This window comes from Tyto alba, unplaced genomic scaffold (assembly GCF_018691265.1).
Source record: "Tyto alba isolate M040663 unplaced genomic scaffold, T.alba_DEE_v4.0 Super-Scaffold_9, whole genome shotgun sequence".
Taxonomy (NCBI): Eukaryota; Metazoa; Chordata; class Aves; order Strigiformes; family Tytonidae; genus Tyto; species Tyto alba.
This window is the reverse complement of record NW_024881330.1, coordinates 42,168,820-42,184,920: the sequence shown is the minus strand read 5'-3', so window position 1 is coordinate 42,184,920 and position 16,101 is coordinate 42,168,820. Positions and strand designations below refer to the sequence as shown.

The 16,101-nt window shown below is 43.0% G+C and overlaps 1 protein-coding gene across 4 annotated transcripts in view; it reads left to right on the top strand.

Moving 5' to 3' along the window:
- Positions 1 to 214: 214 nt before the first annotated feature.
- TGS1 (trimethylguanosine synthase 1) overlaps positions 215 to 16,101 on the top strand; it is a 57,788-nt gene continuing 41,901 nt past the window's right edge. For all 4 annotated transcript variants that reach the window (XR_006164737.1, XM_042786333.1, XM_042786331.1 and 1 more), the window contains exons 1-11: positions 215 to 354; positions 1,139 to 1,203; positions 3,669 to 3,841; positions 5,865 to 6,717; positions 8,153 to 8,270; positions 9,232 to 9,318; positions 10,399 to 10,570; positions 11,978 to 12,299; positions 13,212 to 13,385; positions 14,336 to 14,479; positions 15,782 to 15,998. Coding sequence is in view for 3 of the 4 variants with exons in the window: in XM_042786333.1 (XP_042642267.1) it covers positions 257 to 354; positions 1,139 to 1,203; positions 3,669 to 3,841; positions 5,865 to 6,717; positions 8,153 to 8,270; positions 9,232 to 9,318; positions 10,399 to 10,570; positions 11,978 to 12,299; positions 13,212 to 13,385; positions 14,336 to 14,479; positions 15,782 to 15,998 (2,423 nt within the window). In the remaining variant the exon portion in view is untranslated. The remainder of the gene's footprint in view (positions 355 to 1,138; positions 1,204 to 3,668; positions 3,842 to 5,864; positions 6,718 to 8,152; positions 8,271 to 9,231; positions 9,319 to 10,398; positions 10,571 to 11,977; positions 12,300 to 13,211; positions 13,386 to 14,335; positions 14,480 to 15,781; positions 15,999 to 16,101) is intronic.

Sequence of the window (16,101 nt, the reverse complement as noted above, 5' to 3'; positions counted from 1 at the left end):
CGGGGCCGGGGGGCAGCGGCGGCTCCTTGAGCGGAGACCCCTCGCCCCCCACCCCCGCAGCTCGGCGGGGCCGGGGCGGGGCCGGGGCGGGGCCGGGGCGGGGCCGGGGCGGGGCCGGGGCGGGGCCGGGGCGGGGCCGGGGCGGGGCCGGGGCGGGGCGGGGTGGGCCCGGGGCGGGCCCGGCGCTCCCGGCAGTTCCGGCGGAAGGCGGTAGCGGGGGGGGGGGCCGTGCCTCGGCGTTTCTCTTCCCGCCGGGATGGTGCAGGACCCGCGGGGTCGGCCGGTAGCCGAGCTGCTGCTGCAGGCGGGGGCGGCCCGCAGCATCCTCTGCCTCTGCTCCCGCGCCTTCGTCGAGTGAGTAGCGGCGGGGCGGGGCGGGGCGGGGCGGGGCGGGGCGGGGCGGGCTAAAAATCCCCGCGGTGAGGGGGGGGGGGGGGAATGCCCTTGCCGGAGCGGTCATGGCCGCCGGTGGGAGCCCGCTCCCTCCCTTCCGGGGAGCGCCGGCCGTGCTGCGTTGTCCCCGGGCGCCCCCCTTTCCCGGCCCCAAACCGGCGCAGAGGGGGCCTGGAGCCGGGGAAGGAGCGGGTTCCTCGGGGGGGGGGGGGGGTGAGGGGGTGCCGCCGGCGGAGGCGGTTCGGGGGAAGGGGCTGTGGCCGCTCCCCGGGCCGCCGCTGCTCGGCGCGGTCAGTGTTGGGCTGAGGCGGTTGCAGGGGTGAGGCGGCCGCGGCCGGAATATTCGCAGTTTCGGACCGAAGGCACTAAATTCCACCCGCTCGGGCAGGCCAGAAATGCGATTCCCGGGCACTCTGTGTAGCAGCATGCGCTGAACATCTCTCACGTAGGCTTTTTGTGTTAAAAGTGCTGCCGTTTTCGTATTTTTCTTTGCTTTGGGTGTTTAGAATCACAGAGCAGCCCAGGTGGGAAGGGACCTTGAAAGATCGTCTGGGCCAGCGTTTTGGGGGAAAAGGAGCCAAGATGAGCTTATCTAGCACCCTGTCCTATCACATCTTGAAACCTCCAGTGATGGGGACTCCACCGCTTTCCTGGGGAGGTTGTTCCACTGAATGATTGCTTTTACTGTAAAAATATTTGTTTTAATAATGACCTTCTGTGTCGATGTGTCTCTTCATTTTTACAGAGATCGAAAACTATATAAACTGGGATTAAAAGGATTTTATGTCAAAGACGACAATGACAGTACAGGTAAGGTAGTAAAATGTACTGTGTGACACGATGTGCATTTATACTTAAAGTTAGTTATGTGTGGTTATCTAAGGTACAGTAGGGCTCTGCAACTGCTAGCCCATAGTTTTGTTCTTATTTCTGGCTTGTTTTTCAGTATTTTTGTTATTGGGGATGGATATGAATAATAACTTAGCACTTGCGTAACTTTCAAGTTACTATAATTGTGATGTAGAAGTTTGTGTGAAACCAGGTGCGTGGGTTTGAGCCCTGCACTGGGCACCAAAAAGACAGTCGTGGTTTACACGCAGCCAGCAGCCAAACACCACACAGCTGCTCGCTCGCCCTCCCCTGCCCCAGGGAATGGGGGAGAGAATGGGAGGGGTAAAGGTAAGGAGACTCGTAGGTTGAGATAAAAACAATTTAATAATTGAAATAAAATTAAAATTGTTATTATTATAGAAACAATAGAACATACAAATGAGTAACGCATGGTGCAATTGCTAATGATCCCAGCGGAGGGAAAATTCTAAAACTGCAGTACCAGAAGAGCACAAGCTTCCCAGCCAGTCCTCACCTATATACTGAGCATGACGTTATATGATAAAAGAATATTTCATTAGCCAATTTGGGTCCATTGCTTTGGCTATGCTCCCTCTCAGCGTCTTGTGTAGCTGCGCACTAGCACAGCATGGGAAGCTGAAAAGTCTTTGATTTCTTAGCAACAGTGAAAAACATCAGTGCGTTATCAACCTTCTTCTCATACCAAATCCAAAACACAGCACTATTCTAGCTACTAAGAAGAAAAATTAGCTCTGTCCCAGCAGAAACCAGGACAATGCGTATTCTGGTTTGCACAGATTTACCAGCTCATATATTCTCCACCTGGTGCACAGAGCAGATTAGCTCACAAGTGTCTGACCTGCTCTCAGATCATAATTTCAACTTCCCTAGCTCAAAATTAATTATATAATGGAGGGTCTGCAAATCCTAGATACTTGCCTGGGAGTAATACTGTCCTGCTGCCTCTACCCCAGCCTAGGGCATTAGCTGTTGCTGATTAATCTGCTGGGCCAGAAGTAGAGAAGAATCAATAGCCCTGATGGGGGAAGTTAGGATTTACGCATACATGAGGAATCATATGAGGAGGACCAGAGGAGTAAGTCTCTCCCTACTTGCTTGTATTTTAGGAATAATCATGGTGCATGCTCTGACAAATTCAACACCAGTTCCTTGCTTCATCCTCCCAAACTCCCCACACATTCCTACCTGAACATAATTACTTTGGTATCTGATTTTTCAATGCTGTCTTGCTAACTCCAGCATCATATAGTAGCTTGATTTGAAAGGAAGGAGTCTAAACAGAAAGGAATGTCTGTAGAAGCTGAGAATTAATAGTGCGGGTTAGATGGAGGCAGTGTGAATGAAGTGAAGAAGAAGAATGTAAACCATGTTTTTGTGCGTATATGACTGAATTGTGGTGAGAATAATAGGTTAAAGAGTTGTGCTGTGTGATAATTTGGCAGTAAATATATCCTGATACCTCCCCACTCCCACCCCACCAAAAAAAAAAATCTTAAATTTCTCAGTTTTATCAGCTGTGTCAAGAGCTTTTGTATTTCATAAGTTTCATCAGTATACAGTTCCTACTTTCTCAGTGGTATTTGTCATTTTATGTACATATGATGTTGCTTAAAAATTTGATAGATATTCAAGAAGTGTTTTGATGGTTGATCATTTCTTTGAGATAATTATGTTCTGTAGTTCACACATTATATTTCTGTAAAGCTATATTATCTTTGTTAGTGTGTTTTTGAAAGATCTGTAACAAAACCAGCAGTTTCTTATATTTTAAGCTTGCTCTGATACATGCCAAAAGAATCCTGTAAAGAATTTTATTTTCCTAATACTAATTTTTCTGTTGTTTGCTGGGTGGTATTGTAGTTTGCTCTGCGAGTTATTGAGGTGAATGGTTGTGGTGGGTGGACCCCAAGCACCCACACCCTTTACCCCAGTTTTTATTGCTGAGCATCACATTACACGATACCGACTATCCCTTCAGCCAGTTTGGGCCAGTAGTCCCAACCACGTCCCCTCCCGATCTCTTGCCCACCCCAGCCTACTCACTGGGCAGGGCAGAGTGGGGAAAAGAGAAAGTTATGGTGCTGTGCAAACACTGCTCAGCAATAGCCAAAACCTCGGTGTGTTATCCCACACTGTTTTAGCCACAGATCCAAAACACAACACCATAGGGGCTGGTTTGAGGAAAATTAACTCCGTCTCGGCCAGACCCAGTGCAGTGTTTTGGCCGTCCAATTTAGATTTTGGTTTCTGCTGATAGTTACACGAAAAATATGATGCTTATGACAAAACTTTTAAATGGAAAAGGAAGCTTAAGAGGCAGTTGTACTAATTTTTGTAGGCCATGCTGTTTCACTGAGGTATCAGAACCAGATTATATTCACTTTAATATAATTTGTTAATAGGGGGGGAACAAGCATCCGAGGAGGAGAACCGTTTTCCCAACGTGACATTAAAGGTGGATACTAATCATGCTCTTGACCTGGAAGAAGTTGAACTAGATTCAGAGGCCAAACTTATGAAGAGTATGGGATTGCCTCTCCAGTTTGGTGGACACTCAGCCCACAGGGACTTAGTGGTAAACCTTTATTTGCATTATTTGTTCTGTTGACTTTGCGTTTCCAGATGTAGGGGCATGTCTGTTCAGTTATTTTGGAGACTGCAGTTCATGGAAATGTATCTGAGCTTGCTTTAAACTGCTCGCCTCGCCTGTTTGTAACAAAGTACAGCACTGTGCTCTGTGCAAGTCTGTAGAATCCACCTGCTAATTTGACTAACCATGGTGAGGCTTTATGCTTCTCTATCTGTATTCCTCTTGCTACAAGAAAGAGCTAGTTTAAAACAGCCGTGGTAACATCTCTGCATCAGGACAACTAATATGCTCCAATCTGAGCATGTGTTCACGCTGTCTGCTTCAACCATTTACCTTTAATTACTAATATAAAAGGCTAGTTTTTCAGATTTCCCTTGCAGTAATAAAGCCGGGCTGTTCCAAAGGGCAGGAATGAGGCTCGGGTGCTCTGCTTCCCATAGGGAGCTTTTGGGCTTTAGAGGAAGGCTAAAGTTGTTCACAGATGAGAAAAAGACAGTGAGATACCCACCTTGTCCGCTTTATGGAATACAGACCTCCCTGGCAGTGAGAGAGTACTTCTGTGCAAGGCAGATTCTGCTCTGACCTGATTAATTTGTAAATAAACAGGAGAAACTTGTACATGATTTTAATTGCTGGCATGTAATTGCTGGCACCTTGCAGGCAGCCAACTTCAAGCCCAAAGTATGCATGAGATTTTTGTTGCTACGCAGTAATACTACAAATAAGTAAAATGAGAAAATAACATACGTTTTTACTAGATTACTACTAAGCATTGTGCTTTGCACCGTGTGTATTAACATGACATTATGAGCGATGTGGATGAAAGATTAATGCCAGTTCTGTGAACTTAACTTCTTTATAGTCCACCTCAAATGTTTGTCCATGCAACAAAAGTAGGGATTGCTGCTGATGGGACATTTGGAGTAATATCTGTACATTTGCAGTCTTTTGCCTGTGTGAGTTGTAGTCCCTCTTCACTGCTACCTTTTTACCTGCCAAAATTGATTTTGCAGTTTATGAAAAAAATTGGAAGATATATCTGATAGAAAAACTTGCTTTTCTTGGATGTTTTTATTTTGTTTATATCTGTAAGCATAGGAAGCATCACTGAAATGGGTGGAATTGTATTTGGTGAAACCAACAAGTTACCATAATGTTTCCTTTCAGTAATAGGTTTCTGTCTTCTGTTCCACTAGACAGCTGTAGTAGTCAGAGTTTGTTGTAACATGTGAAACGGTAGTATTGCACAAATGAAAGGGCACCAGTTTGGGGAGGAGGCAGTTTCCTTGTGTTTCTGTTAACCAACACGGAGATGAGTGTGGGATGGGAAGAATATTATACCCCTCTTGGGTCAGTGTCTTCAGACATACAGAGATTCAGCTTAAGGGTTTACAGAGCTGATGAGTATAAAGCCATGCTGTTTTGTTTAAGGCACTGAGAGATAGCAAGGATTTAACATTCTATTAGGCTGAGTATTATATGTTCGCTACGCTAATAAGACACCTGAACAGTATTTGCTGGCCAGGCAGATACCAGGTGGCAGTGAGGGTTACCCTCCACGGCCCCTTAAAACAGGTCCTCAGTGTTACCAAGATACTGTTTTACTGTTGAGCTCAACCCAGTGACCCCTCACTTCCTGACCAACCTCCCTTTAGGATTTTACAGTGTTTTCATGTTGATGTCTTTCCTTCTGAGTCCTTGAGCTACTAATGACTTCCCTCTCAGCAGCCCCCATTCTGTCTGTAATTCTGCATTTTTGTGTACGTGTCTTTTGATAGGCTTTCTTACAGCTCTTCCTCACAACTTCCTCAGAAATGTCAGCCAGGGTTATGCAGCAGGGCCCTATCAGACCTGTGAATCCTCCAACCTTTTGTGGGGAGAAAGCTAATAGCAGGGTTGCAGTGAGAGGGGGCGTTACAATGGAAACAGAAGTGTGCTTGGAGAGAGGACAGGGAAATACTGCATATACATTGGGGACTTCTAAGTGTGGTTTTTCATTGTATTTTAGGCAACAGAAAATTATAGAAAGAGAAGTAACATGAAGATTGTGAAAAAGAAAAAGAAGAAGAAAAAAGAGTTACAGCAAAAACATGAAGATAAAATGGGGCAGGAATGCCCGGATCAAGCTTGTGGTGGTCATATCCAGTCCATTTCTAGTGAGCAGGCCCTAGCTACAGAGCAGCATGAGAAGAGCAGCAAACCTCAGGTTGTAAGTGAAGGGACCTGTGAAAGTTCAGAACATCTTGCAAATGAGGTTTTACCCAGCGAACTTAAAGAAAAATGGGAGAAGTACTGGAGCGAGTATGGAGAGGGCCTTCTCTGGCAAAGCTGGCTGGAGAAGCATCAAGAAGTCTCATCAGCTGAGGCAACCACTGCCTCTGAGCCTTGGAATAGTCTGGATACCAGGGAAGAGTGGGAGCAGCATTATAGTGAACTGTACTGGTATTACTGGGAACAGTTTCAGTACTGGACAAGTCAAGGGTGGACTACTGAGAGCTCACATGGTGACTATGTGGAAGTTAATGGGGTTACTCAGGAGATGGGTCTTTTGGGAAAAATGGACTTGATTAACCCAGGGGCTGAATTCAGTGAAGTGCTGAGCTTGGAGCTGCCTCCCTCTAACACCAGAAGTGAGAAAACACTCTCTTCAAGTGCTGAGCCCCACAGTGAAATCATCTCTGGGATTTGTAACTTAAATCTCAATTTGGAGGAAGTGGAGCAGAGCAAAACAGATCTAACAGTAGCGTGCCAAGGTCCTCGGGAGTGTAGTTCATCTGATAGTGAAAGCCAGACAGAGCCCTGTGATGGAGGAACCAGGAAAAGGAGTGCATCTTGTGAAAATAAAAGTATTAACCAATCAGGTAATACAAAATCAGCTAAAACCGATTCTACCAGAATTTCTCTAGGTGGTTATATGTAAGAAACCAGGGCATGTCTGTATTATGCCGTTGTAGAAAAGTCAGTCAAATATTTTGTGGAATGACTGCATACTTGATTCTTTTTTCTTCCCTCTGCTTCTCTGGACAATCTCTGTGCTCTCTAACTTGTATATTGAATGTGTTCATCAGCCAGAAGTGATTTTAACAGAGCATGTACTTCATCAATCTTCAAATACACTATAAAAAGTGGTGAGAGAGAGCACTGTTCACACATATTTATTTATTTATCGTAGCACTAGTATTGCAACTGTATCTTTCAGCTGATGTGTCTTTTCTCACCGATAGTCTAAAATTAATGAAACCTCAGGTTGATGCCCTCATGAATCTGACAAATTTTAAGAACAGCTTTTTGAGAAAAGTTCTAGGGTTGGGTTTTGTTTTTTTTGCCTTCTGTCTAAAAATGCCATACTTGAAATAAACTCTTGTTTTGTTGTACTGTGTTGCTGTGGACCAGATGTCTTCCAGAGGTTCTCTCCAGCAGTAAGTTATCAGCTGGGCAGTGAGCTGCAGTCATCTTTACAACCCCAAATTTGTACATTCACAGCTAGTGCTAACAAGTAAAGGTAAAGTGGTAGTAAGGCAGGTAAAGTAGTAGTAAGGTGAAAGCCAGTGGCTGTGCCTTACACTATTGGAAGAGCTTCTGTGAGGGAGGTACAAGACTGGGCTGGAGATGTTTTTGCCAGCCAGTTCAGCATGCAGAGAAAGGAAAGATCCATCTCGCTTACCTGCCAGCGCTCGCTGTAAGCAGCAGTGCAGCGTCTTTCCTGGCTCTTGTATGGTTTCTCCTGCTGAAGAGGAGGAATGAAGCATGAGAGTTAAGTGTCAGCAGCTCAGGACTTCCATGTGGTGGGAAACCTCTGAGTCAGCTGCTAGTGATTTTCTAAGGAAGGAAGAAGCAGGTGTGGTCTGGATCCTACAGTAGAGTTGGAATGGGAGAGGTGAAAAGAAAATCTCCTTTCCAACAAGAAATGAGAGAGATTGTTGAAATCCTCGCTTAAATGTGTGTGAATATCTTTGCGTAGCCGATGAAATGGAAACAAAATTTATGCATAAGGAAGAAACTGTTCCAAATCTGTACCTTGTAGATATTTTATTTTTCTCGGAAAGCTGAGATAATTTGAAGTTGGTCCTGCTTAAGATCATTAACTCTATGGTGTAATTAATACTGAAAGCTTGTTTTGGGATGTTGTCCTTCAAACAAAGACAGGTAAAGATATGTGTGTTTGGCACTTGTGCCTTATTTGTCAGATTCAGGTATGCACAACCACCTAACTGTAGTTGCATACATATTTGGGGACAGGATGATAAGGAATTAATTTATACAGAAGGAAAATATGATCTCATTTATCTTTTTTAGGCTCACAGGAGTCCTGTAGCTTGAATTCAAATGACAAAGAACAGTTGCTGCTTCGCGACCGAGATGAAGATGAGGATGAAGAGCCTCCAGAATACAGACATGCCAAAGTCAAGAGAAGGCAAGTCATTAAATTTAGCTGAGCTTTTTTCTCAGTAAGCCCAGGTCCAGAAGCCTCCTGATTTACAGTAACTATTTGTTTGATTGAGACCATGAGTTAAAACTTCAGTATAAAACCACATAGTCTTCCATCACTGCTTATCACTTTGCCTGGCGACAAGCGGTGGATATTTCTTCTCTTCCATTGCTTTATGAAAACAATGTATGGCCTCAATGACTGTGCAAGGTGACTGTACTATTCTTGTGCCACTGAAGTATACAAGATTGGTAAAGTGGATAAGACAACTTGCTTATCTAGATCTAATTAGTGTAGATGATACAAGAACAATAGTAAATAATTTGCATTGTTTAACTGAATTGTATGCTACTAGTAAAGTGCTCAGTGCTGTGGGAATCACAAAATAGCAATCTCTGCTGTGTCAGTCATCGTCTTCTCTCAAAATTTATAGCCTCAGAGATGATGAGATGGCTCTGCCTCTAATATATTTACAAACTCAGAGGAGAAGGAATGGATGGAATTACTGTCTGCTAATCATGTAGCTTTGGTTTTGTTCTATTTTGCTGTTGCCATAGCATTAATAATAGATCATAATATAGATAAGATAATAGATGATGAAGATAATTTGGAAATAAGGTGAACAAACAGTATCTTCATCAGTTCCACGTAGGGCTTGATATTAAATATTTTAAGTAGTAATTCGGAACAGTTGAAATATTATAACCCCAGTAGATGGACATACATCCCAAGAATTGGGTAAAAAAAAAAAATACCAAACCCAAACCAAAACATATGTGCATATGAATAGGTTGATGTTATTTGCGTTGGTTGGTTTCAGCAGTGTTTGGAAGAACTTGCTGAAGCCCACATTTAAATGTTTTCAGTACATGAGTTTCTTACTGGTATATCTGTAAAATAAGAGTTATTTACAGTAAGTAACTTTGACATCTGTATTTTTTCCTAGCCATGAACTGGATGTGGATGAGAACCCAGTGGAAGATCCTGAGGAAACCTGCTCTGTTCTGGGTTTCAAGTGTGGCACAGGACAAAAGTAATGGCTTATGAGGAACTCAGGGTTTCTTCACAGCAAGTCAGCTCTCTTGTTACTATTCAAATAGACCATTCGTCTCCATTCCCATTTTGTAAAGCTTTTGGAGATGATTCCCAAAGTTAGTCTCTGCTTTTAATAAAACTGTCATCCTTGGCTAGAGCGAGAGATGCAAAGTTAGAGACTAATTAAAGAAAAAGAAAAATGCTTTGAAACAGAAGTGTAACTTGTAAGGTACTTGCAGTTGTGTAAATGTTAAAGGGCTGGTCAGTGACTTAAATTAGAGCATAAAGGCTCTGACCATGAATGGTCCGCTCAGTTTGGAGTCCTGTGAGCTTAGATGATAATTTATAACCGTTTCATATTGGAATGAGGTTGCTTTATACTAACAAAATGTTGCCAGGGTGTTGACCTGGGAAATTTCATTTTTGATGGTATGACCTAAAGATCTGGTGGTCAGTACTGTAGGAAAAACATTGTAGGGCACAGGTGGGCTGTAGCTTAGGTCTAGTGCTTCTGCAAGATTCAAATTGTTTTGTGTGTGTGTGTGTGTGTATATATATATATATATATGTTTCAGAGGAGTGTGTTTTGTAATTGACCATCTCTGTTCTACTTTATGAAAATTATGTGAGTGGATTGCCCATATTTACTTTTTTTTTTTTTTTAACTGCCATTGCATTTGCCAAGAGACAAAAGTAGCTGTTTTGAAGATTCTTTGCAGCCACCAAAAAGATGTTTTATTATCCTACTAATAAAGATATTTTTTCATTTCCTATTCTTCAGGCTGATCTGGGAAACTGTTTCCACCTAAATTTATACACCTATTAGAAAAAAGGTTTTAAAAAATCTAAAACCAATTTGGGTAAACATTTTCAAATAAAAATATTTAAAAGTTTTCACGAAGGTACATTGTTTTGCACCTACATCCAGTGACATATTTTAAGAGCGGAGCTAATGCCTCATAAAGAAATAATTTAGTCTAAATAATTTTCTGTAAATACCAACATTCACATTAAAGCTTCCAGACTGGAAATTAACCAAGTCTTTTATTTTTATTCTTTTTTTTATTTTTAATTTCAGGTATGGTGGAATTCCGGATTTCACTCACCGAAGTGTGCAGTACTTGGAGAAAAAAGCAAAACTCAAGTCCAAATTCCTGGATATGCGTAAACCAAGGAAGAGCAAAAACACACACATCTTCTTTACAGAAGAATCTGAAATGTCTTGCAAAAAAAATAAAACTTTGAAGAAGGTAGGTTTAGTTGTTAATGTTGCTGTAATTCATAGATTTATCTGCTGCCTTAGCTGTTGCTGAACTATGAAAAAAAAAAAAAAAATTTGCCCAGAACAGAAAACATTTTTGAAGTGTCAGTTCACTGCTTTTTTTTTTACTTTTTTTATTTTTCTTCCTCTGCTTAGGTGAAGTGTAGTTAGCTTAGGGTAGATATGGAGAGGCATTGGTGGGCTCATGGCAGTGTATCAAGAGGAATGTGAGCTTAATTGTGAAATTATGTGAAAGTTGTTCCTAATATCCAGGTGCCTCATTCCTTTAGAGAGGTGCGTGTAGGTTTGTATAGTTACCAAAAGTATCTCTAATTTTAAAATGCATGAGGGCATTTGCTAGTGCTAGCATTTCAGCAGTGAGAGGAAAAAGTTTGTATAGGTTAGTGTGTGTCATGTAACTCCATGGTCTTAGTAATTTGTATCAACATTTTTGTTTCCACCTCTACCTGAATTTATTTTCACCTATAACTTTATGCTTAATTTTTTTTTTTGACTCGGAAATCAGTAATGAGTAGAAAAACTTGTTTGCTATAGTTTTTTCTTAGTTGAATCTCTTTAAAATCTGTTACCTCAGATTTTCAATGTTACTTTGCCTTCTTCTGGGATTCCCTAACACCCAAGTGCAAAACACTGTTTTCTGCTGGTGACAGCACGTATTGAACTCCAGTCCCATTGCCATAATTTTTGATCAGTGGCTTAACCATTGCCATCTTGTACCTGAGGCCAGTATAGTTCAAGGGCAACTTCAGTTATGTGAAGAAAAAAAAGTTACAAATTTCCTCAGACTTTTTGGCAAGGAATGGCCCCGGGCCTAGGGCCCCTCAGAGCAAATGTACCACAAAAGTGAGCATCTGCAGATGCCTTTGGGGCGTTTGGACCGGTGCCTTCACTTGCAGATGTAATCTGGAGCTCTCTACTGTGCAGCAGAACTCTTCAGCTTGTGCCCTGTTTGATACATCTTGGAGATGAGGCAGCTAACGTATGAAGGTAACTTTACCTGTTTATGCTAACCTGGAGGGCAGAGCGCAGCTGCTCGGAATGCAGATCAGAGGATAGTTAATTCAAAAGCAGTAGTCTTGGTTACCTGTGCTGTGGCAAGCCTGGCTATATTTCAGATATTACTTGAGAATGATATACTGTATGTATCGGTTCTGTGAAGTTTCTCTTTTGCAAGTAGCTGGTATCTAGTTCCCAAAGACAACTTGTTTTCAAATGTTGTAGAAAGGGACTTTTTACTTTTTTACTTTTTTTCAAAACACGAGTGGTAGAGAGTGCATGCATGGCAGGTGCGTTTGAATCACGAGGCTTTTAAACTGTGCTCTTGGTAGCTGGTTAACAGCACCGACTAATTGTCTGTGATACTTGACAACTGCAGGTGGAAGAGTTCCTAAAGCGGATCAATAAACCCGGGGAGGAAGCCGCCTGGCAGTCAGCCTGCCCTCAGGGTAAAGCAGAGGCACTGTCTGCGAGCAGCAGCGGCTCGGAGGAGGGGGAGAGCCTCACTGCTGCACTGAACGCTGAAAACCAAAAGCCGCTGTCCTCCAGCGCAGCCTCCGCAGAACCTGGCGGGAGAGACCTCGAGGGGGCAGCGGGGGAGGCGGCCGCGAGCGGCGCCGATGGCCGGGGTGCAGGGCGGCAGCTCGTCTCTCGGGATATTCCCGATTATCTCCGGGCCCAGACGGAGGACACCAGCCAAGGTACATCAGTTTCCAACAAACTGGAAATGGCAGTGGACTTAATGCTACCTTCCCAAATTACAGCATTGTGTGGTATTTATTTATTCTGTTTATTCAAGGAGACTCGTTAAGTCCAAGGGGTAATGAGGCTGACTGAGAGCTGTGTTAGTGGAAGTAGCTTATTCCTGGGGCGCCGGAATCCCATTTCTTGTCTTTAATATTGGCAGTATTTCTTTATAGGTAAACAGTCATTGCTGATCCTAGACGTGATCTAACAGGTCTCCAGTTCACACCCTTTTTCCCCTGGAAGGTTGAGGGTGATTAATTTCAGGTAGATGCACAAGCCGTCAGGTTTTCGGTTCTCGGATGCACATTGCTGACCTTTGAGGGGCATGCATTGTTAAAATTAATTTCTAGGGGAAAAAAAAATTGTATATGATGGACTTTTCTATTTAACACTGTAAACAAAGAAAAACAGGATCATTCATGTTTCTACGTATAGTTTAATCCTCCATACAGTAATTCAATCATGTTAGATTTCTAATGTAAAACTCTTGTCTAGATTGAGTCTTATTCCTTATTTATATAAGGGCATTAAATTGGTCTCTGATTGACTTGTTTGTTTGCTATGTAGTATTTATTGCCATCATTTGAAGATGATGGGTAGCCTGCTGAGAGTTAAATAATGGGTGAGGTGTTACAATTTTTTTAGGACTGTGACTGGTACCTGTCAGGTAACACTATTCCCTTGAAATACAGGATGTTCTTTTTTAATTTAAACCACTAATCTTCATAATCTGGCAAACAGTAATAAAGAACATGTATTTAGCAGTGTTGTTGAACGTGAGCATCTTATATCTTAACTCACCTACCTACTGATTTCATTCCTAGCCTACAAGAACAGTGATTGTTAACTTTTGCAGTGTCTTCCAGCTGTAGATGAAAAAATTACCACAAAGAAGAAGGAGAAAAAAAGACGAGGAAGGAATAAAATGGCACTGGGAGCTATACCTGCCGAGATTGCTGCTGATCCAGAGCTGGCCAAGTACTGGGCACAACGCTACCGGCTGTTCTCTCGGTTTGATGAGGGAATTAAACTAGACAGAGGTATGTTCAGTACAAAGTGCTCTGACTTGGTGGTACAAGTTGCGTCCAAACCTGTGGTCCTTCTTAGAAGAAAATCAGTAATAAACTACAAGAGGAGCATTACTGAGCGTGCATCTGCACCTCGGGATAATTGCCAGCCCACAGCAGGCGGGCAAACAGAAGTCTTGGGCTTCAGTAGAGCTTCTAGCATGGGACAGCCCTGTTTGCATTAGTCCTGATGTTTGCTGAAGATCATACTGTACCCAAATTATGCTTAGTCAGGACATTTTCAGAAACTCGATGGCATTTTCCTGTTTCTATATTTTATAAAATAATTTTGTGAAAACTTCCAAATATGCTGATGGATCTTGTTTTGTTCTGACTTGCAGCAGTGACTTCAAAGTTACTTTTCTCCATGTTTGCATGGAAACCACTTCCAAATTGTAAATTTATAGGTGAAGGGGGAATTAGGATTACTGCTTTTTTTGTATCTTGGGTTTGTTGCTTTTGTAAGACTTTCACTTCTAATGCTCTCCCGCATAAACACATATATATATGATTTGGCAAACTGGATATTGCTGTAAAGAAAATAACCTGTTGGATAAGAGAATATATTTCTGGTTGTATTTGCTACAGAGTGTAATCATGATGTACAAAGTTTTTCTAGCCGTCTCAGTGGATTTGTCCTTGATAAGCCAGAATCCTCAGCACCAAGTTCAACAAAGCATTTACTGAGATTGGGGCATATCTGTTTGCTTCAGTGGGACTTTGTTTGCTTAGCAAATCTCTGGACTGACCAGCATTTATCATCTTCAAAGCCTATATTTCCTGGTTGAATGCACTAAGCCAAAATTGTTGGGATTAATGCTAAACCTTCAGTTGTGTGTGTAGGGGGGTGGGTGGTTGGTTGTTTTCAATTTAGGTGACCTTGAAAGAAGAGGTGGAAATACACTCTTCCCTTTCCTTTGCAGAGGGTTGGTTTTCTGTTACTCCTGAGAAAATAGCTGAGCATATTGCCGTCCGGGTTAGTCAGTCATTCAGCTGCGATATCATAGTGGATGCATTCTGTGGGGTCGGAGGAAACGCCATTCAGTTTGCGTTGACCTCAAAAAGAGGTAAGCGGGTGTTGTATATAGCACATTATTTTGTTTCTTCAGTCTTTTTCCCTAAAAATTTGGGTATGCACTTTGTTCAGTGATTTATTTTTATTCAGTGTTTCTGAAGCAATAGAAGCTTTTTTGCTTCATGTTATTGACAAGATGAACTTTCTGTTTTTAAAAAGGACCTATAAAGCTGCTTTTCTATGTTAAGTCGGAGTTGAATTTGCGTTGTACTAGTCAAAGTTATTTTTACGTGGCATAGTAACTAGTCTGTCATATGCTCAGAAGATTACTGACATGCAGAGATGCCACAAAGCTGCTGCTTTTCCCCGGGTTTATGCCAAGTCTGTGTACTCAAAAGCAGGTTACGTGCGAATAGTACTTAAAACACTTGAATGGGATCGCCTGCAGTTGCAGCAGAACCAAATAGAGAAAAGTGATGATTACTTATTATCTAAGTTCCTGTTGCTAGCTAATGAAATTGCAGTGAAACACAGAAAGTGCTTTTGGTAAAAACATTGAGTGCTTGATTCTACTCTTACTCGTTGAACACTGGTAAAATACCGGCTCATCTAACTCTTCTGAGTAATTTCTAGCAAGACAAATGTTAGTTTCTACTGCATTAAATTCCGTGGGCTATGATCCATGCTATAAATATTTTCTAAATTTCACTTTAGCTTTTTGTATTTCCAGGCTAAATTTTTATTTCTATGATTATGTACTGCCCTTGTACCATCTCTCTTGTGCTGCGTTGGGTGGGTTTTTTTAAACTAAATGTTCACTACAATGTGGTCAGCCACAGATGAACGTTTGCCTTTAACAAAGGAGAAGAGTAAGTTTCTAACTGACACCATTTAAGCTGTCAGGCTCCTGCCAAGCCTGAAGCGAGGAGGACTCCCTCTCCTAGGTGGGCAGCCTTACCTGTGCACTACTTGAGCTGATACGGAGGATTGTCATGGTAGTAGATGTACGCCTGCCAAAAGCAGAAGCTTCCCAGCTTTGCAGTAGCGGCTGAGCCTTCCCAGCCTTGGCTGTGTGGCTTCCCATGCTGGTTTGTAAATGCAGTGGTTCTGCTCTTGGTGAAACCTCTGCTCCTGCCACGCAAGGGCAGGTCCTCCCACTCTGCGGAACTGTAGCTCCACGTCTACCATGACCTACAAAACGGAAGCAGTCGCTCCCTGCACGACAGTAGGTGACAGATGCGACTCGTACCTTACGGTTGCAGAAGAGCGCCTTCCCTCTGAAACGTCCTTCTGGTGGTTGGGTGGCGTTCGAGTTCACGTCAGGCCGTGCGCCTGCCATCTCGCCCCTTTGCAGTGATCGCCATCGATATTGATCCCGAGAAGCTCAGCCTGGCCCGCAACAACGCTGAGGTGTATGGCGTGGCGGATCAGATAGAATTTGTGTGTGGAGACTTCATGGTGCTGGCTGCTGACCTGCAAGCAGATGTTGTGTTCCTCAGCCCACCCTGGGGGGGCCCTGACTACGCCACCGCCGAAATCTTCGATGTCCAAACCATGATTTGCCCAGACGGATATCCTTTCAAAGTTATTGATTGTCAGGATTTTTCAGTCGTTTACGAGCGGTTCTCGCTTTCTTCTCCTCCTCCTACTGACAGTGGCTTTGCACATCCAGTC